This window comes from Lathamus discolor, chromosome Z, assembly GCF_037157495.1.
Source record: "Lathamus discolor isolate bLatDis1 chromosome Z, bLatDis1.hap1, whole genome shotgun sequence".
Classification (NCBI taxonomy): Eukaryota; Metazoa; Chordata; class Aves; order Psittaciformes; family Psittacidae; genus Lathamus; species Lathamus discolor.
The window spans coordinates 28,706,246-28,728,694 of record NC_088909.1 but is presented as its reverse complement, the minus strand read 5'-3'; the positions used below and the strand labels follow the sequence as shown (position 1 = coordinate 28,728,694).

At 34.4% G+C, this 22,449-nt stretch overlaps 1 protein-coding gene across 8 annotated transcripts in view; it reads right to left on the bottom strand.

Moving 5' to 3' along the window:
* The window catches only part of KIAA0825 (KIAA0825 ortholog), a 252,279-nt gene that overhangs the window by 208,482 nt on the left and 21,348 nt on the right, over positions 1 to 22,449 (bottom strand). For 5 of the 8 annotated variants that reach the window (XM_065663713.1, XM_065663710.1, XM_065663714.1 and 2 more), the window contains 2 exons: positions 11,059 to 11,198; positions 1,957 to 2,125 (listed from right to left, as the gene is read on the bottom strand). In XM_065663713.1, coding sequence (XP_065519785.1) covers positions 1,957 to 2,125; positions 11,059 to 11,189 — 300 coding nt within the window. In that variant the 5' untranslated portion in view covers positions 11,190 to 11,198. Of the gene's footprint in view, positions 1 to 1,956; positions 2,126 to 4,115; positions 4,234 to 11,058; positions 11,199 to 20,954; positions 20,988 to 22,449 lie in introns of those variants that run through there. The other 3 variants (XM_065663716.1, XM_065663717.1, XM_065663718.1) reach the window with 3 other exon arrangements.

Sequence of the window (22,449 nt, the reverse complement as noted above, 5' to 3'; positions counted from 1 at the left end):
TAACTCTCCACTATTTTTTAATTGTTCCAATAGCTTAAAAGATAAACAAAATCCATAGCACATTAAACACACATTGTAAAGGGTAACAATGATTAGGGACATTTTCCTGAAGGAGGCAAGTTATTATTACTGAATATGAATTATATGATACTTAATTAATAGCTTGCTAGTGAGAAATTCAGTCAACTGAATAATTAGTTCAATGGATGAAGATACATATTTAAGAAAGGTCAGACAGTAATAATCTCATTAATGCTGGATATTACTGAAACCAGTTTACTGCAGAATTGTTTATGGAGCTAGATTATTTACTGCAAGTATAACTTCTTACAGATAGGATTGCCTGTGCTGATACATGTACACTTTTCATCTGTAGTCTCATCTACACAAGAGGCTGGATTATCTTGAGCCTGGAAACAGTGACGTCCAAGTTCCTGAGCTCCTGATGTTTTCTTGATAAACTGTGCAGAAATGAGACTTTAAGGCTTCTCACCCTTTCCTGTTCACGTAGCAGCCTGCCACAGAGCCATTCTTAAGAACTAACTGTACTCCAAAGCCCACATCCAGACTGTTATGCAGCCAGTAAGCTCCTGGTAAGCCCAAGAGCTAGAAAGCACATCTGTAAGAGATACCCCAAATATTGCAGAGATGGGGCCATTTTAGTGTTTCCCAAACAAATACCGCCACCTGGTGTTCAGGTATATGGTTTGAACAGATATTTAAGAGAGAGCAAGAAATGAACAGAAGTTATCATTGCCATGCCCTCTTCGGAGGGGGTTTAAGTAAGGAGCTAACTGGACAAAGAGGAGTAACAAAAGACTTCATAAGTCAGCATTTGCTGGGATTTTTTTCTAGATGAAGCATGACATCAAGGAATCTCAGACATCCTTGAGTGTGATGATTATTAACAGCAACATTCATACTGTGTTAGAAGGGGACAAAAATCTTCACCGCATGAACATTAAAGACCTGGTGTTTCTAGAGATGCCTTCCCCAACTGACACAGCTTAATATTCAGTTGATTAAAGGGTGACTGAAAGATCAACAACCCCCTTTAAGAAAGAGTTGAAAAACCAAGAGCTGAGTTGATGAAGCTGGAGCTCTAGCCAGGAGGTAGTCCCAAAGGACAAAATACTCCACTTCTTCGCAGCAGTTTCCCTCTGCCAATACAGCCAATCTTAATCTAAAGCTGTTCATGCCCTATAACTAAACCATGACATGAGAGTGACAAAGAAAAATTCACTGGATAGCATTTATTTGTTTTGACGCTGTTACATATTTACATCATCTAAACACACTAATACATAGTTTATACATAAATTTGCAGGCTGTTGTTTACCGAGGTATCATCCTTCATTTCTCTAGCTAATTCAATTTCCCAGATTTCCTTTTCCATAGGCATTTCCTAAGGTTAACTTTTAATAAAAAATTTTGGATACAAATGGCTTCTAAAATGATGGATTTTTTTTATTCAAGTGAAATTTGATTTCTGCTTATATCTAGTTGTACAACTTGCCAGGACAAAGGATGTAGCTTCCACACTTCTAATAACAAAAAGTAGACAGATAATTAATACTTAAATTATGCACCAGGAACAATAATCTGTATTAGAGGAATTAAATTATACTGATACAAGTGAAAAACAAACAGTAACAGCCTCAGGGTAGACAGTAACTTCAGATGTTTTTCACCAACATGTGCTCATATAACAGTCCTAGCAGTGCTGAACATGTGGTAGTATCAGTGAAAAGATTTTGTCCCAAGTTTGTTTATTTAAGGCATGATCAAAAGGAAACATAACTCCCTGCTGCAGACATAAACCCAGTACTAAGCCTTATAATAAAAATTCTGGACTATCCTCACCACAGTGAAGACTGAAATGAGAACACTAATTAACCTTAGCTCCCCCCCTCCTCATCACATAACCAACTTTCCCAAACACTGAAGTCTTTTTACCAGGGTCCTAAGGAACTCCATCAGCTCTCCATGGTTTGTAGGACAAGGTCTGAGAGAACTAAAATTGCAGTTGTTTAGCCACTGAAGGCAGTCAGTTGTGCTTTGCAGTACTTCATCAGGACATACTTCATTTACTTCTGATTGCAGGTCTTTAAGACACTGGTCTATGCTAAAAAAATAAAATAAAATTAATCACAGGATTTTTTTTCAAGACTTAGGAGATAAAAGCATTTTATATACTCCATATTTCAAAAAGAAAAACTACATCAAATTAATGCAGCACTAGTCCTTCTTAATAGATTAAATTACTCTTGCAAAATAAGGCCTGACTTATTTGCAGGATTAATATTTAAATACAGTTGAGCTAGAGCTAACATAAATTTCCTTCAGGACAGACTGCACCATCCTCAATAAATACTACCCCACTTCTCAATACTGTTGTCAGTGAGTAAGACATCATCCAACCTAAGATCTGGTCCTTGGTGTTTAATTAGCTAAAAGAGAGAACATAACCTGAACCAACTACCTCATTCAAAGGTGAATTTGTCATTTTGCTCTTTTAGCAATCAGCAGTTGTTTTATAATACATAACATATATTAACGACTTCTGAAAAACTCACTGACATCACAGAAAATGCTGAAAAGAACTTTAGAGTCAGTTGTGCTGAGAAAGCAGATCTTTTCTTTCTTGTTTTTGTCATTAGAGTATTTGAAAGAAAATGGAGTTTGTTTTCAAGGCACTGATCCACTCTGTAAGATTCACCTAGAATGATCACCCTATTTATGAAATCAGATGTGGCTGCTACGGTTGTTACAGGAATTTCGATTGGACAACTTGCAAGAACAACTGAATATCCAAAATGATTTTATTTCTAGTTGTGAGGAGACTGAAAACAACAACAAAAAAAAAAAATCCAGAAACAAATTAAGTCTGTATCTTTTCTAACAAAACCACCTTTTCAGTATTTCAGAATGACTTTTTTTTAAACAATGCTTAATATTTTATATAGTTTCAGTTAGAAAAGCAGCATTGCCTAGATCTAGGCAGATCTAGGCTTAATACAAAGACAGCCAACAATAAGATTGTTGCTAGTTTTGGTTTACTGAAGTACTAAGTGATTCTCACTACTATCTGAATTTCATTTTGGAGTGTATTAGTTATTCCATTTATGGTCTTACAAAAATGGATGAAAGGTTTAGCACAAATTAAAATTTAGTACTTTCCATCTGTGCAGAGATATGGGATCATATGAGACAGGTACTTCAGTGTCAAATACTTTTGATCATGCTACCTTCTATTTTCATGACAACAAAACAACAAACTTGTCTATTATACTGCTGCTTGCCACTATTTTGTAGAGATGAAGTATGGCTGTTTTTTTTTAATTGCTGACTAACATTTTAAAACTTGACAATTTTTATCAAAAGTAGACTAGAGAAGATTTGAAAAGAGAAAAGGAAGAGAAGAAAAGGAGAATGAGAGGAGAGGGAAGAAAAGAAACTGGAGAACAAACAAAATCATTAAGTGCATTACAGGCTGGGACAAAATACCAAATTAAAGACCTCTAGTTTAAAAAAAGAGAAAAAAAGGAAAACTATTTTTTAAATTAGCAGCCCTGAATAAAGTTTAAAGTTTTTTTCCCGCATAGCATCTCTGTGTGGAAAGATTAATTTTCCATGAAATGTGAGGAAATTTTGAGGAAAATATTTTTATGAAAAATATAATTGGCTTTGAATATGAAATTAAAAAAAAATTAAACACTACTAACCCATAACAATTTGTAGAAGAAATCAGTGATGAGATGCATTCTGCATATCACCCACTAACTGATTTTACTTCATTTAATTCTGACTGCAGTACTGCTTTCAGGGTGCAGAAGTACTTATTTGATTTTCTACTGGATTCTCTCTTTTATTGAGTGATTTGCATTTCACTCTTTTGCAGATGTTATGCAATCTACCCTAAATCCCTATTAGCTGCCTCATTCTGATCAACAGCAATTAAGTATTATCAGTGTCATTCATACCTTGGGAAACTGAGTATGTTTGAATTGACATTTTAAAAAACAGTGGAAAAAAATAACAGAGATTTTTATTTCAGAAAAAATTAAGTTCAGAGATAAACAGTAGTTTGTTATTTCCTTTTATTTTTTACTTACCTATAACAAACACATAAGAGAGAAGTATACTTTTTCTGAGAATGACATCCATAATTATCTATGATAGATTTTGCTTTGTAAAAAATAAATTGTTTCCAAAACTATGACCATAAAACTTCTAAAAAAAAAAATCATCAAAATAAGTAGGTCATTTTGAACATCTTATTTTCCCATATTTAACTGTATTCATTAAGAATTATGGGCATATTTGCTTTACGCTTAAAAGACATTAAGTAAACCATTCAAAGTGTACCTACTTTAACAAAATGAAGTCATATTTTACAGCTTCATTACCTTCAAAAACCAAATTCAGTAACTACAACCAGTGATAAAATATAAAATAAACCTTTTTAAATTTATGAATACATGGATGGTCTATAAAACACCCCTATAAAACTGATGTAAAAGACAATCCTGAGCATGACCGAGTTCAAAATGAAGTGCACTGGAACAAGTATCTTCCTATCATCCAAGGATTTACCAGGAGCAGAAAGATTCTCCATGAAAAGCAATTGCTCTTTGCTTGTGGCCTGATGGGACTGTCCAGCCATGGATGCCAATTCTGAACTTCATAAAATATTGGTATCTATTTTCTTTATTTGTGAAACCAGTTCTCAGGGCTGGAAAACTGAATGCCCTGTTCATACACCTGGACTCCTGAGACAATACCAAAGGCTTTTATTGTGGTGTGCTTATGTGTCTCATTCAGACATACCCAAATAGATTACAGCATTGTGAATTGTAAAAGAGACTACTGTTGTTAGTCTCTGTCAATCTGCTCAATTACAAACCATTTTTTACAGTCGTCTTTGACACATGAATCTGTGTGCTAGCCAATAAACTACAACCTATGAATAGACGACAGCGCTCTCAAAGCTGGATATTTTGGTAATTTGTCCCAACACTGATAAGGGTATTAAAGGGATACATTTCAGTGACCCTCCCTGTAGGTACAAATCACGGTAAGTCTGCTCATTTTATTTAATCCTGTTATCCCAATAAAGTAAACAATGAATTAGGACTAAAACTGGTTTTGACTGAATATTTTCATCTTGTTTGCTTCCAGTATACTGCATGTAAACAGGGTTTCAGAAACACTCTTAAGATTTTTCTCAACACTTAGTATTACAAGAACACAGTTAACTACAGGTACTTATTCCTTCACATTAGCTACATAATTAAATATTTAGGAATTTGGTTACCTCTGGGAAAAAAAAAAAAAAGAAGTATCATTTGGGTTTAAAACTCAATCATTTAAAATAAAAAACTTCTGACAAATAGGATTAAAATTATTCTCACTATGTACACCAGTATTTAAAACTTTATAATTTCTTATCAGTGTAGGGAGAATGAGACTTTGAGCTCCTTTTTTTAGGTAATTTGTTGGAGTTTTCAAAACTGTAAACATAAACATACTTCTGATATGAAAAATGTGCTTAATGTATTTAATGAATTTCACTCTTAAAAGAACAATTACAAAAAGCCATATAAAGTGCTAACTTCCTTTTTTCCCCACAAATAACAGTTTTTCATTAAATGCAAATATATTTTGTCAAGTTCAGTGCAGAAAATAAGCTCCATTCTTTAACAAATTGAGTCACCAACCCAGTTGATATCAATTCATACTATACATGTATGATAGAAGCATAAATCATCTTAAAATCATGTGCAGTCAGTGGAAGAATACAACATGTCTGTGTGCAACCCCAAAATTAGACACATTACAGTACTTACTGCTTTTTCCCTGTCTACTACTGTTAACTGGTCCTATGCTCTGTATGTAAGTTTTCTGAAACACCCTCTGAAACACTATACCTTAATGATAAGGCAAGGCACACAATTCATGTTTTGGCTGCTCATACCAATTTTGAGACATTGCTGAACCTAACTGGAAGCTGCTTCATTCTTCCATTGGAAACTAGCCTATTCCTGGTCAGATGGAAGATCTCGAGTCCCTGACAGTGGTCATTAGAACATGCCAAAGAAGAATAAAATAAAAATCATAAGAAAAAAATATTTAACTTATGAAACTTAAGAATTGGAGGATATTGTGAATATTTTGAATGCATATATTCAGAAAGTGTTTAGGAAAAAAAGTCATAATAACACTGGTCAACATATATAAGGTCCTTCCCTGTGAGGGTGGTGAGGCCCTGGCACAGGTTGCCCAGAGAAGCTGTGACTCCCTCATCCCTGGCAGTGTTCAAGGCCAGGCTGGATGGGGCTTGGAGCAACTTGGTCTAGTGGAAGGTGTCCAGGCCTGTGGCAGGGGGCTGGAACTGGAGCTTTAAGATCCCTCCAAAGCCAAACCATTATATGATTCTATGATGATTCTAATATTTTGAGATTTCTCAGATTATTTTCATCATCTCTAGCAGTTTATGACACATGGACTCAAGTCAGATAGTGTCCTGGTATTTATCAGCCCCCAGTTTTTCTTCTGGAGACAACTGCACTTTTTGTTGAACTTGTGGAACTGTTCAGACATAAACAGAAAAAAAACCAGTCACCAAACTATTAAACAAGCAGTGGAATATAAAAGCTCAAAGAAAAATTAACTTTTCTCTGTAGAAATGATACTTAGGCTCATATGGATTTTCGTAAAATTGACTGATTTTTCAAGAAAGAAATCTTTTGTCCCATGCAAGCAGTATCTTGAGCCTTTGTAGGCACATCAGTGCTTGTGGTTAGCACTACTGGTATACCATTATGCCAGTGAAAATGATTTCACTGAAATTGTTACTCCTTTTTACAGTTCAGTTTTGGTCTGTTTTACAAGCTAAGTGTAAGCTCTCTTATGTTGTCTGTCTCCACACTGGAGTGCTTTCTCTGGAGTAGCATGTCTATACCATTTGGTAAGTATTCCCACTGTAGAGAGGCAGTCTCAATTTGAGAACTCCTAGGTGCTATTATTTATTAAGTTAATGACAGTTTTTAGGAATAAATCATATGGAGAGACTGCTTTTTACATGACTGCATCAATGGCCAGTAACAAGCCACGTACTTACAATGGAACTGATAGTGTAAGCACTACTATACTGATACAAGACAATTTTGAAAAGCACAGTATCAAAATGAGGGTTGCTGTCTCCATTTATCATTTTCCATTTCCTAAGAATACTATGAGTAAGCTGAAGGATGATCTAACTCCTTTCAATTTCTAACAAGCATAGTTTCAATTTATTTCAAGTAACATATGGAGCAGCCATAAAAATGACAATGAGATTGGTTAAATTAAACTGCTAAGCTATAAAGTGAAATTATCTTTAAACCTCATGTTACTTATGCTTAAGATCCTCATATTCATGGAGATCTGCTTTTAGAACCAGTTTACATGTCTTCTATTGAGAAGAGACGGTTCAAAAATAATTAAATACTTGTTTCCACTGTTTTTTGAAGAAACCGTAGCATAATGCTACTTTATTATTATCATGTGTATTCGTTAAAAAGCTTGTATACTAGAAACCATTTTGCAAAAAATCAGTCATATCATTTATAAACCTGTGTGTCAGAGTAGTAAAAAATTTTTGAGAGACTTTTACCAATATAACACCCACAGGCATTTTTATTGCTACAATTTCTCCATGATAACCAAGCGTTTTGGCTTATTTAATGAAAACTGAGCTGCCACCAGAGAAATAGTAAGAAAATTTCCCATGATCTACAGAAAATTTCATGTGGGCATTGCTGATGATGCAGGAATTTAACCAAAAATATAAACTACTTCCTCGTAACTTTTAAAATTATAGATACAATCTAACTGAAAAAAACCCACAAAACCATAAAAATTCATGCAAAGAATGTTTTGATAATCTTATCTTGAACAGAAACAAGAGATTTTATCAAAAACGGCTGTTTATCATCTTGCATGTTCCTGCAATGCTTATGATAACCTACTGTAACACTAATGGTACAATGTATCTCTTAGGATGTCTAATATTCTGGAAAAAAGAAGAGGTTATTATAGTTCCAGTTCTAGAATGTTTACGTTGTTCCATTTTAATCTATTTGACCATCAGCTTACTCTTTCTGGCATGCCCATTTTTTCACTCTCCTTAACCCAACTGTATAAACGGATAAAAATCCTGTTAATATTTTATGTTCTTTACAATGGTGAACCCAACAGCACAGGAGAAAGACAGAAAGTAAAGCTGTTGTGCTAATAATACAGGTTTGTTCATGTGTCTGATAACATTTTTTTCATAGCTTGACTAGGAACTGAATACACAAAAAAAACCCAACTGCTGAAGAGATTTCATGTTGACAGTCACTTTCAAGTTATGTGCTATAAGCTTGGTGTCAAGCTCTGCACTTTGTTTCCTGCTAAATACCAGCTGAAAGTTTAGTTCTGTGGATTGCTCAAAAAGTAACTCTTATTAATCTTAATCCTCCAATTAGGAAAAAAAAAAATCCAAAGAATTTTGATTAACAGTGAAAGGCAAGGCAAATGTAAGGGAAAGACTGAAAGCAAACGGCCATCCTGATGAAATTATGAAAACAAAATCAGCAAATAACCTGAGAGTATCATTGCACACAAAACTGGCCAGCAGTGACAATAGCTGTGAGAGTTCATTATCACTTGCTTCTATAAACCGATGCAAAAATAGTTAACATTCAAGTGTAATAAGGGCTCTGTTAATAGGATATTGGGACTTACTCCCTTAAAACTTACAAATAAAATGATTTCACACAGATGGCCTTTTCTTTTTTTCTTCTGTTATAGTACCAAATAGAATTGGTACAATATAAATATAGTGAAGGTAATTCAACTGCTGGAAAGCATATCTGATTTGTCGCGTCACACAATTTCATAAAAGCTATTCAGTTGGAAGGCAATAAATGAACATTCAAATGATTTACACACTTTTGGATCATAATTCTTTACACAATGTTTTATTTTTAAAAATATATATATATGCTGTATACGATTATGTTTATTCTCTGTGGTATACTAAAATCATAAATCTATCTGATGAAAAATGGATTGTATTCCAGTTGTATCACTGTAGCGCATAGAGCTGCTCTTATCATACCACTTACAAAGATCAATGGTAACTTGAAAATGATTTCACTCCATGCTACCTCTAATATATTAGCAATAAAAGGACTCTTTTTAATTTAAAAGTCATATCAGCTGCTGTCCATCTTCTTTTAAACTCCTCTCCATTTCTGAAACTGACATATCACAGGAGCAAAATATCACCTGGTAACTACAGGGCTACTTTCTGATTTTTGCTTGTGAAAATTAGTTTGAAAACTAGTTTAAGTGTCAATTCAGCAGAAATACAAAGCTTTTCCAGGCATGCTTTGCTGTGTACCACTCCCTAATCCATTTTCCTGCTGCCCTTGCATAAAATACCATTTTTATCTTATAAAACTTACAAAGTCCCTTCTAATTTGTAGGTCCATGTCCTAAGACAGAGACAATTGGCCTTGTTAAAAAAATTACAAACAGTTCCACTGTGATGATGTTAATGTAAAATGTACCATAAAATGTTAATATAAAGTAGCATTAAAAGGAGTGTACATCTGGTCTGCTTTCCCACAGCCCAAATTTTCTCAACCAGCAGCAAACATCTTACACAAATTAAAAACAAAAATAGTAGTAAAGGATGCATTCCAAAGACTCATCTTCATAATAACCTTTCTAACTCTCGAGGTGGCTCTGTATAATCATGACAAAATCACCTTTATCTGGTAGCTGAAGTGACAACTGCCAAAAATGCTGATCCTAGTTTTTCCCATATATACAAGACCATAGCAACTCAAAACTTAAGTACCTATTACTGTATTATGGCATCAACAAAACTCTGAGTAAGCATCTACATTTCACTGATGTCAACAGCTGGATAATTGTAATATGATTCCACAAAATTGCAGTATGTGGTGGTCCACAAGTGTATTTCCCAGATCTTCACTATTATTGCTACCCTCACATTATTACTATCACAACTACCTTTGTAAACACTATTTTTAAATGAGAATGTTCAAACTATGAGGTAAGAGTAATATAAATAAAAAGCCTGAAAAATGTCTCAAGTCTGGCATAAACAATATAGCAATAATTCAGAGATGAATAAAATAAACCAGTTTTCAGTGAGATACAGCAACGGTTTATTTCCATTCTTCAGGAAGCTGTTTGGGAGCAGACAAAGACCTCTCAGAAATGTGGGCTTCCAAATGACACAATTGTAAAACAGATGTCATCTGAAGATTATTTCCTTGAAGTCATACAACTCTGTAACATGCACTGTTATCCAAAGGCAAGCATTTGCAAAATTTAATACAAAATTATGATATATATCATCTCTCTGACACCAAAAGGGGCGATTAGTTTATTTGCCTGAGAGCATCTTCCAAAGTATTTTAAAGGTACTAAAGTGCTTAGCCACAAAACACCGCCACTGCTTTTAAGTAAGGCACAAAACCTTGAGCTGGTATTTTTGTAATGGTGAAAAAAAATCTGCATCAACAAAGAAGCCTTTCAGCACTCCACTGTTTCTGTAGCACTGATTACATACATTAACTTCCTTGCTTTTTCTATTTCCATTAGAAAAGCTTAAAGAACACATGGGGTTCAAATTTTGCCTTCTTGTAAAATTCTGTAGCTCTTTCAGTGATTAAAGTTCTATCTCATAGCTGCAGGAAATACAACTGTCATGGGACTACACATTTTCTTCCTCCACTATCACACCTACTGCAGTAATTCCTAAGATTAAGATGATTTAACAGTCAAAAATTCCATTGAGAGAAAAACTATGGCACAAAAATTATATGGCATTAAAAATTCGTTAAATGTGCAAGTGGTTAAGGTAAAATTACTAGTAAAATAATTATAAAACTTTTAACCTACAACTAGAAACAAAACAAGACAAAAGTCATATTTCTTCCTTAATGCAATGACTTTCACTAGTATTTCGAATGCAAATAAAATACTCTTTACCTAGAAGAGTTCTTCTTTATTTTTTCATCAAGATCACTGAGGATTTGTTGAAACTCCAGTTCTGTAGGAAGGACATCCAACAAACAGTCTAAATTGGAAGAATCTAGAGAATACTCTCCTCCCCATTCCATTTTCAGAATCTGCAAAATAGATACAGTGGTTAAATAATGAAAAAACTCAGACTCAGAAGTATCAAAATATACATAATTTTGTTCCTTCGAAACACTTGGACTAATAAAGGATGTGTTTATGTAGTTCTTTTACCTTAATCAGAGTAGTAGATTTCTTCATTATCCCTATTATAAATTTCTATTATATACAAATAAATATATCAGAGTGTAAATTTCCTTTCTGTGTGCTTATAATTTCTGTCTGAGAAGTAACTGCTGTCTGGACAGTAGGCACATCATTGCAAATATCTAGAACACAAAATTTCAGATCAGAACAAGTGTCATCTTGCTTTGTACACATTTTACTCAATAAATATTTTCTCAAAACATGTCAAAACCACTGACCTACTCTAAGACACTAAAACCCAGTAGTCTTTATATTAGAAGGAAAACATTACCAGAGCTTTTTTCCTGTTTTGTATTTTTACTGTACTCTCTTTTTTGAGAAATAATGCAGTTGGTTTTACAAACAGTGATGACTTACTACCAAAGTTAAAATTACATGAAAAGTGGAAACTTCTTAATAACCAGCATATTTCATATCTGCTATTTCGGAGTTAATAACAGTATTCATATTGCAGTAGCAACATGAGGAACAAAACATAACTAGCCAGATGCACACAATTTTTGGGCAACAAAATGTAATGAATTAATAAATATTTTTCTTGCAAGCAGTATTCTTTTATGAAGCAATTACACTGTTGATTAGAAATTTACCTACAGGCACTATGAGAAAAACACGAGTTTTTCTAAGTGCATACAAGCTACATGCTCTAAAAGAACATCAGATTAAAATGCAAGGTCAAGATGGTAGGTTTTGAACAAACGTGAGTGAAGACCTACAAGTAGCAGAACTGTGCATTTCTTCAGCAGAAAGACTAATTCTGGTTTTCTTCTTCAATAATAAAGAGAACGTGAAGGTCCTTTAAAACCTACTGTCTTGCACATACGACTTAACAGCCCAACATTACAAAATATTTCATGGATATGTAATTTTCTTTAATTCTCAGAAGCTACAGAATACTGCTTTTCAAATAACAATTCAAAGACTTTCAACATTTTGGAATGTAGCTGAAACTCAAGTCATCCTTCCGGTTAAAAGTTTTGGATGCAAACCAAATACACATAACTCATTGAGGAAAGATCAGTCTTTGAATATAAGACTCAAAGTATCTTAACATCTGTTACTGCAATTAAAGACATTGCAATTAAAAGCAGAAGTTAAATGGAAAAGATTAAGCAGGGCTTTACGTAACTGAGATAAAAGCAATACTGAAAATACAGTTGTTCACTCACATATTTTTATATTCAGATAAGGTCACTCAAATCCATTCCCTTTTCTCTTCAGAAATATCTCAGAATTTCTACAGAATACGATGCTAATTCCATTCAGTACTTATAATTCAAACCCACCCTTTATTCAACTATGCTTGCAGAACAGTCTATGGTTAGTATAAAATGTACTCCGTAATAGATATATGTAATGCAAAAATAACAACAGCTTGGAATGACTCAGAGTTTTCATAAAATAGCTGCACTATCAAAATTTTATATTTATTCCAATATTTTTCCATTACACGATAGCCAAAAGAAGCTTGTGTTCCTCAGAAAAATATCAGTATAGTTTACAGACCACTTACTGTTTGAAAAATTCATCACATGAAAAAATTACCTTGTTAACATGACAGCCTAGTTTTCATGTATGCATTCCCGTAAGACTTCTATGTCATACTTCCTCAGTTCACTCATCAAAACAAGGTAATTATTGCTTTCACTCTCAGTTTATGAGAGAAAAAGCAACATCTGTTTATTCAGTTTTCAAATACTGTTTTAGCTGGTCAATAGTAATTTCTTCTTGTAAAAGTCTAAGAACTTCCCTAATACAAGACTATCACATGAAAAAGGAAAACACAAAAATGTTTCAGAAGGTAAAAATAAGTACATTAAGATATAAATTGATAAAAAATTGAGAAAAAATTCTACAGTTATTTAGCATAACTAGTGTCCGGGCTCCAGGTGCACTTAGGCGCTTTAACTGTCTGATGACCGGGACTCTCAGAGGAACTAGACTACCACTTTGGTGCCTGCCTCTCTTGCATCCCTTAGGGGCAGCAGGATGGGCCTCAGTTTGCCAAGACTCCTCCCCAGCCACTTAGTTTATCTGTCTTCTCTCTTGACCCTGAAAGAGCAGTCAGTCATTGCTGCACCCTGACAGCCAGTATGACACAGTCCTCGTCTGATGGCAAAACCCAATTTTTGTTAATAAATACATTTCTTAAAATTTTTATTATTTGAGATATGGGGAAGAACTCTGTTTTAAAATTTCAAATTCTTTCAAAGTATTTTAGACAGCAGCAACCCATTTCGTCTGCAAAGGTTAATTTCACACTTGTTACTATGCTTCGTTAAAAGTATCATTCCATCATATTTCCTTTTACTATTACAGAGAAATACTGTGAGTTTTGAGACAAATGGTCCCAGAGAACCTGCTTCAGATGCAACTCAATATGTTCCTATCTGTAATAGGTATAGTTCTTTTCAAAACACATTAGAAGACTATTCATTACCATTATACTGATGTAGTTGTCAACCTTTTAGTAGCTACTGAAGAAACTTATGTACAGAGTAGCTTAATGAGAAATATTTTTCAGGTCTCTTATTTTAAACCAGAGCACCAATGCAATTTAACTTCACTGTAACAACTCACCACTTCTAATAAACCAATTTTTATCAAAACCCATTAGTTCTATTTGAAAAAACACTACGAAATATTCAAGTTGAATCAACAGATACTTCTTGCTTTTTCAGTTCACGTAGTGTTTACCACCAAAAAGTACTTTTCCATTTTAGTATTTTCTTTTTCAGTGTCAATCAAAAGGAAGGAATCTTCTCCTAGAAGTCCTATATAAAATGATACCTAGTTCAAATAGGTATTTCTTCATTCTGATAAAATAATTCAATAAACATCTTGTGAAAACCTTCCACTACAAACATACATGGGAAATTCCACAGGATTTCCAAGATTAATTTGAAATGTTTGAATTACTATAATTAGTATTAGTTCTCGAACACACTGTTCACATGGACATAAAACTTGAACAGACTTTTGTACGAGCACTTCGGCTGAATTCACACATGTATGATGTAGCTCAATGTATGAAAGTCGTAATATTTAAATTCATAGACTAACATACTGTAGACAAGCAGGTAACAGACATTTCCTACTTTTTGACGCAAACACTATTCTTTTAAAACATAGATTAGTGTCGAGTTCTACAGTTCACTTGGTAGAACATTACTAGTTCACATTTATAGCATACAAACTAATTCCAGCATTTTTTAGAAACTTTGTAAACTTTGACAGACTCATTCATGCATCAGTACTCAGCCCCGTTACTCTGTGACTTCCCTACAGCACTTCGGCCAGCTAAGATTCTTGTTCCAGCTTCAGTGGGTTTCACTTATTACAGAAGAACATCACCAGGGAGAATGCCAGGCATTTTTTTTATTACAGTTACACAGAACAGCTAGGAGTATGCAAAAAAAAAAAAAAAAATAAAATAAAAAAAAAAAATTAAAGAAATCTAAATTTTAGTTCACCTGCAGTTGTCTCTGAATCAGCTGCCTAAGCCTAACGGAAAATCAGTCAGCTGGGCTGTCTGTAAAAAAATCATAGTACGTATGTGTTCAAGCAAATAATAGTAGAACTAAAGCAGTAAGTGTAAGGTTAGACGTAGTTTCTCATTATGATTGACTACACTGTGTCAAACTTCAAACTAAAGGTTAAATTTTCATAGGTTTTCAAATGCCTGTATACTTTTATGCAAACTCTAACCAAACTGAGAAGCCTTAGCAGAATATCATTGCATACAATGCAGATCCAAAGAGATACAGCAAAGATGCTACAGTCTTTGAGTACTATAGCACCTACTTCAGCAAGTTACACAGTAGGTTTTCAGAAAAAAGACAAAACAAAGCATTAAGGTTTCATTAAGGTCCAAAGGCAGGCTTTTATACACACAGTATTGTGTATGAAATAATCTAAAGAAGTTCTCTAAACCTACCTAAACAGAATCTACTACTTAAGCACTTGCAGATGTTTAATGGAAAAAATAATTTATAGGGTATCTCATCAAGGGAATGTATATATACTTGCGTAGAAGGTCTTAATTCCCAGTATTTCTAACCTGGTAAGATCAGAATTTGAGGCAATATACAACAGTTTTATTCCTGGACTGAAAATTAACAAGTAATAATCTTAAATGAACCCTGAAATCATTTTAACATAAACAGTTTCACAAAGATAGAGAATAAAATACCAAGTTTGTGTCTAATAGCTGAAGAATAAAACAAATAAAAGCTTCCTGATTTATTACAGATAAAATGTTTTGGTTTCATCATAACTTGTCTTATTCACCACGACCAGCATACATATGTAAACAAACCTCTTGAGTGGATAGAAAGAACAGCACACTTGTATTGTTTTGTCCAAATCACTCATTTCTAAGTCAATATTTGTATAAACATAAATCTTGTTATTTTACAATTCAGCTTTTAAAGCGTTCAATAGTTAAAAAACACGACCTGTCATTAATCTCATTCAGTTAATAACAATGTACGAGACATTGTATAAGACATTTATTTCCAAATACTTCAAATATTACTTTCCGAGTATTTCAGCATAACTTGAAAATAGCTATATTTTGAATTTAAATAAAAACTAGTACATATAAACCACTTAGAAACTATTACCTACTATAACATTTATTTATTTAGCAATTTTTTTCCACACATCATATTCCATACTTCTGCACAAAAACCTTTGTCTAAGCGTAATCCAAGCACCATGGCAATCAAATTTTCTGGACTACTACTTTACAGCCAATCTAAATATTTGAAAACTTACTTTAACATTATATGAGTTTTATCCCTAGAGCTCTCATTCCACCCATATCCAGGACAATAAGAGAAAACTGTTGCCATTAGCATTACTTCAAAAAGAAGATGTCAGTGTAGCCACGATTTGAAAACAGGGCTATTTCAAACTGCAGAACTGTATGTACAGAGAGCTAGCGGAACCATTGAAGATTTTTTTCTGATCCTGCTTCTTACCTTACAGGGGGTATCTCCTTATTGCCCTAGCATCCTTGCAAAACTAAAAGGGGATGAGACAATTGACAAGATTTTTCATCACTTAGCTTACACTTTCAAACCATCACCTTAACAATGATTTCCTTTATGTATCTTTAGTTGCACAACTGTTCCCAGCTGCTTTACAGCACAGAAGATGTCATCTGCAATCACACAGCAGGTAGAAACAGTGATGGCAATGGACTGAGATAATACTATTCAATGTGAAATTCCTACTGTTCTGGACTCCACATCGCCTGAATATTTAAAGGGTTTTTTTGAAACCACATACAGCTTACACAAGAAATAAATTTAAAAATTATCATTTCTTGAGCTGTATGTTGACACAGTAAAAGCTTCTGTGGGAAAACTTTCAAAATTGTATCACTATTTAAAATAAAGACAGCAAAAGAAAAGGAAGAAATGATAAAGTCTAAAAAAGAAAATAGCCCATTTTCAGTTCTGCTAGGACACAGGTATTAAAGATCCCCATTTAGATTTTCGAATTTGCCTTCCATATTCACTTATTTCCCACACTTTGCTGAGTCATACACAGCTTTTACTAATAGAATACCATACCATTCCAGTAAAAAAGAACATATAATGCATAAGAAAAAGTCTTTCTTAGTGTTTACATATTTTGAGTGTCACAAACTTTTAAACAAGTTTTATTAAAAAAATCTTGCAATGTTCCCCCTGCAGACTTTCCACATTTGCTGTTGACACAAATTTGTATTTAAATGTTGATTTTACATTCCCCTGTTATTATTCACCATACACATATTTTTTTTTACATCTTTCAAAGACAGATTCTACCTATCTATAATTAAATTTGTAACCATACTGAATATAGTTTTTTTTCCCAAATTCTGTTACTATAACATAACAGCAGATAAAAGAGTTGGAACAAGATACAATCCACAGTGGGACTGAAGAAACAGTCCTCACCGTGGATGAAGCTGTGCCTTCCATCTCAAGCTGTAATATTAGAATGCAGTCCTATGATCTAAGGCAGCTATATCAGCCATTGAATCATCAAACCTTTTCAAGCCTTGAAAAAGGACTCTGAAATACACATTTCTGCCAAACAGCAATATATTGTTATTTTTAGTATCTGCAGGTTTTTTCAACTATGGTGCTTAGTCCTGTTTTTCTAGTCATATGTACATGCAAGAATTTAAAACTGAGATCCGCAGAAGCTCTCTCTACTGCCTCTCCCCCATTCTTTGACTCACACAACATGAAATGTTGAGAATATAAACCAAAGGAATCAGCACTGCTTTTTTATATTTCCTGCTACTTGGGACTGGTAAGAGATGTTCAAAGACAAGGAGAGAATTCTCATTTACATAAACTTAATCAAACACTATTGGTCAAAAGCAGTGACTTCAAAAGAGGAATATGCCATCTGGAGTTGCAAGGAAACTCCTGAGGAGTTACATCAGAAGAAAGGAATAAGGCATAACATGACTTCATAACCTTCTGAAGAGAAGAAATGGCCATTTACTGAGTACGTATTGAGTGAAACAGTCCTGTATCATCTTTGCCTCTCTGTCAGTTACCCCATAACTGGAATCCCACAATGTACAACATCCAAGAGTCAACACTGACAAGCCATTCTTGGACCAGAAGTCCAAAGACATTAAGCATCCTACCTGTGAAGTCAGTGGCATTTATTAGTCTTTACAGTTACTAAAGCCTTAAGTTTTGCATACAACTATATACTTTTGTATACAAGTGTGCTGCTTTTTTTATTTTTCTCGGGTTTTTGAGTAGAGATAAAACAAGGATTCAAGATGCTTCTTCTCACAGATTTTTTTTTTTTTTTGTGCCTGTAGTTCTATTATATTTAGTAAGTTTTAAAAACGGATAAATCTGGTGCTATTTTTTCTTCTTTAGATGTAAAATCAGTAATCAACTTTTCCGCCACTGCCACATATATACAAATGAGACATAAAATCCTCTTCTGCCACTGTCCTCAATTAAGACTACATCAGTCAATCTCACTGTCCAATGGATATGCTTTATGAATGGTGGATGTTTCAAGGGTACTTTTCAATTGCAAAATAATTACCAATCAGTAGGCTGCTATAATCACTAATGCATAGACAAGAGATTTTTAGAACCCTAGTTAGAAATACCTACTGTATGTTCTCTTATCATCCTTTTCTTTTTTACTAATGGTATTTGCCAGGAAAAAAAAAACATTAATTAGAATAAGCTCAAATTAGCATACAGTATTTATTTTCTATAGCTACACCTGAAGATTTAAGTATTAAGCAAATTTTGCATGCTGTTATGAGAAAATGTCTGAGAGCAATAATTACTTTCCCCAGAAAGACCCCATGGCATTGTTTTTTCCTGAGGACAAGAATATAAGAGATCTCCTATGTGTGAGACTAACAGTGCATCTACTCTAGAATTGTCTTTCCAATTGTGGCAGTAAGAGATGCTATTTAGATGAGTTTTCTCATTTTGTGTTACTTACAAACTCAGAAGGAAGAGGCAATTCTTTATAAAACCACAAATCCCTCTCAGATCTATGCTCTCAAAATAACCTGCTACAGCCTTCTTATCTTGCTCCTCATTAATGTTTAAAACTGTGCAGATTTATAAGGACTGTACTGAAGAAACTAATCTTTTAACACAGTGGTAAAGAACCCAACTTATACAATTTTCAACTAAAACCCTTACAAATAAATACTACCGCTTCTATACTAGACCACAAAAGCCTCTTCTCTTCTTGTTTATTGGAAAAATCCTCCATCCTGATACAATACTCTTTGAGCACAATGGTATTTAAAGGAAAGAAATTTTAAGACCTTTGAGATCTTATAGTTGTGTAGATCAGATACAGAATTGTTACAATTTTAACAGGAAATAGTCTTCCAATGAAACTACTGTATTTAAAAGAATTACAAAAAGAAGTCTGTAACCGCAGCTTTGAAAACAGACTGCATTTCAGTCCCTTCACTCCCTCACATTCTATTTCCTTCTTTTATTTCTCATTTTAAAGTTAAGAATTAGAAAAATGACAATTTTCTAAAAATGGAATACAAAAACTCTCCGTAAATGTCTCTTAAGTGGGTCCAAGTTTACAGTCACAGTCTTAGTGGCTTGCTTAGTAGCATAAACGTCATGGACTTTATTTTCCGAAATATTATAGCTTCTCACTAAATTCTAATGGTGTATGACACACTTTAACTGAAAACTGTAAATGTCCATTAGGCTTCCTTTTTAAAAAATATCTTTAATTTATTAAATCAAATGTTTAAATTAGTTCTTCCTGGCATAACTCAACTTGTAAAGTTTCATGCCTTACTGCCTACTGCTCAATACATCTTTAAGATACTACTGGGTAACACAGCCACATACTGCTTCTTACTACTTACAGTTCTCAACTTCAAAAGCACTGTTAATCTTCTGCATCTGTCTTTTAAAAAACACAACACCAAAACCCAAAAAGCAAACCCCAGACATAAGTAATGGCACTCTACTTCCTTTTACCATGTATACTGGAGTACATTATAGTTGAGTACACATGATAGAGGAAAAGTTAAACATTTTCAAGGTTGCAAGACACAGTCTTGTTTGAACAAAAAGCATCTGCTTCCTTCACCCATACTCCAAATCCAGGAGTATGAAATGGAAACATGGAAGCTTTTTAGTCAGTCTCTCACCAAAACTTTCAAAGCAGCCAGTAGATCAAATTAGACTTATCTTTAGGATGTAATCTCAGCCTCTAAATTTGTAAGAAACCACCACTGCTCCTACTCAAAGTATATCAGCAAATTCATGATCAAGCCCAGAAGAGACAAAGTATTTTCGATGGGAATATTCAGTTACACACAAACTGTAGGAGGACTGCAAAACAAGACTAAATAAAGACACCTGTATCACCCCCTTTCAGAAAAAAGGCTTTTCACCATAGCGTGAGAATAATTACACACTGCCTATAACACCTTCCTCCCCAGTGTCTGTAGCCTTTTCTTCTTTAAAGCACAAGTATATAGAATTTAAAGACGACTGTTATTTTCCATTCTTTATACAAAACTATTTTCTATTTAATATATGAATTTCACCTTCTATTCCTCTATTTCAACTCTCCAGGTAGCTGCTTTCCAGTCTACTTTGCAAAGAAAACAGGCTTACACAACCATCATCTGTGCATCTTTCTCCACTCTGCCCCAGGCACACGCTTTTCCCAACTTCAGCCAACTTTTGCAAAGGAGTAGAAGACTCAGAGATAATGAAGTTATAACAATTTTCAGGAAAACAGTTGCACAAATGCAAGAAAATCCCTGTAATTAATTCTGCTGTATTTTACCTAGAATTTGTAATTCAATATGAAAGACAAAGCCTTAAAACATTAGGTATGTCTTAAGAATGCAGCCATGCTGTGATGCTGGAAAACATGGAAAGTTATGACCTGACTTGCACACAGGATGCTTACTGTTCGGCAGATGCAATGTTTTAAATAAGGACCACTTCTGACAGGCAGAAGCAAAAAGCAGCCTGATGGAGAGTCTGTGCCACTTTGGCACCATTTATACTAAATAGTTATGTTTGAAGTGGTTCTAAGTACTGATGACTAACCTCTGCAACATCCAGGAGTGTTTGCTGGACTCCTCTCCCTGTAACAGTGAAGGAAAACAGGAAAACAGTGAGAAGCTATTTGTGGTCCTTCAACTTACTCAGATGCAACTTCTGTGTTAACAAACTGTTCTCAAAATGCAAGATGAATGATGAGTGGTATTGGGAAGGCCTCTGCACACTCAAGGCAGTGTTTTGAAACACTCATGAAAGGTATTTCCTGACATCAGATCTCTTTGAAAATGTCAGCTACTGCTAAATGGTCTGCTGACAGAAAGGACATGGACCTTGCCAGAGCAAAGTCCCAAAGCAGAATTTCAGGACAAAAGTTATGATTAAATGCAGAAGTTAGGCTTCATCAGGCAGTTTTGAAGCCTCTCGCTGAATGAGAACCTAACAGAGTGCACACAATACACTAGTCAGAAGTATGTTTCTCCATTGACTCTCAAAACCATGTTACCTTCTAAGTCTGTGTTTTTGAATAATTTTTTAAACCATTTATTTTCATACTGCTGCTGCACGTTGCATAAGAAGTTATTCAGAAACACAGGAGCAGAGGAAAGAAAAAACCCAACAAGAAAACAACACGAAGGTATGTGTGGATTCTTCTTGAAAATAATGACAAAATTAAGTGCCCTAACTGCAGAATGCATGAGACTCTCATGACTATGATGTGGCTGAGAACAGCATTGCTATTTTACACAGCTGAGAGGAACTCAAGCAATGCCAGGTGCATAGTGGCCTAAATATTAATACGTGAAGCATAAGAAGCAGGAGGGCTTAACTGCAAGGGATATTGCCTTTCAGAACACTGCTTGCAAAATACTGACCTGCAAGTCTCTCTTACAAGAAATCTATCTCCTCCAGCTTATAATCAAACCACAGATCTGTGTGGCTTTATAAAAACTGTTGACTTGAAGACTTCCACCCTAGACATCATATTTATAAAAAGTCTGTTTCTGTTTGACACCATATATACAGTAAAAGTAAGTCTCCTGGCTTTGCTGAAGTAGCATACCAAAGGTAGAAAGAACGTAACTATTCTGAATCTCCCAGGTTGTCATATGTTGGGGAAAAACAGATAGCACTTATCAAAAAAGGGGGAGGCCAAAAAAGATACGTATGTAGGTGGGTCTGAATGGGTATTTGTTAGCTCTCAGAATATCCAGCTCGTATTTCTACCTTGGAATAGCTGCTGTATGACTAAATCTTAAGCTTTTTCACAGGCAATCATATACTTGTACTCAATCAAATGTAACTGGCATCACTGTTTAAAGAAGGAAGATGGTATGATTCCATATGTAACTTAGCTTTTCTTCCTAGATCAGACAGCAGTTTGCAGCCCATAGCTTTTCAACCTGCAGGCCTATTTGAGCTTCAGGAAGCAGTGTAGTAAGTCTCTTCCGAAGGTGAATACCATCAAGGACATGAAGAAGTTTAGCTCAAAACAGACGGAAGTAGGAAAGAGAGCGCTTGACAAACGTTACTAATACTTAAC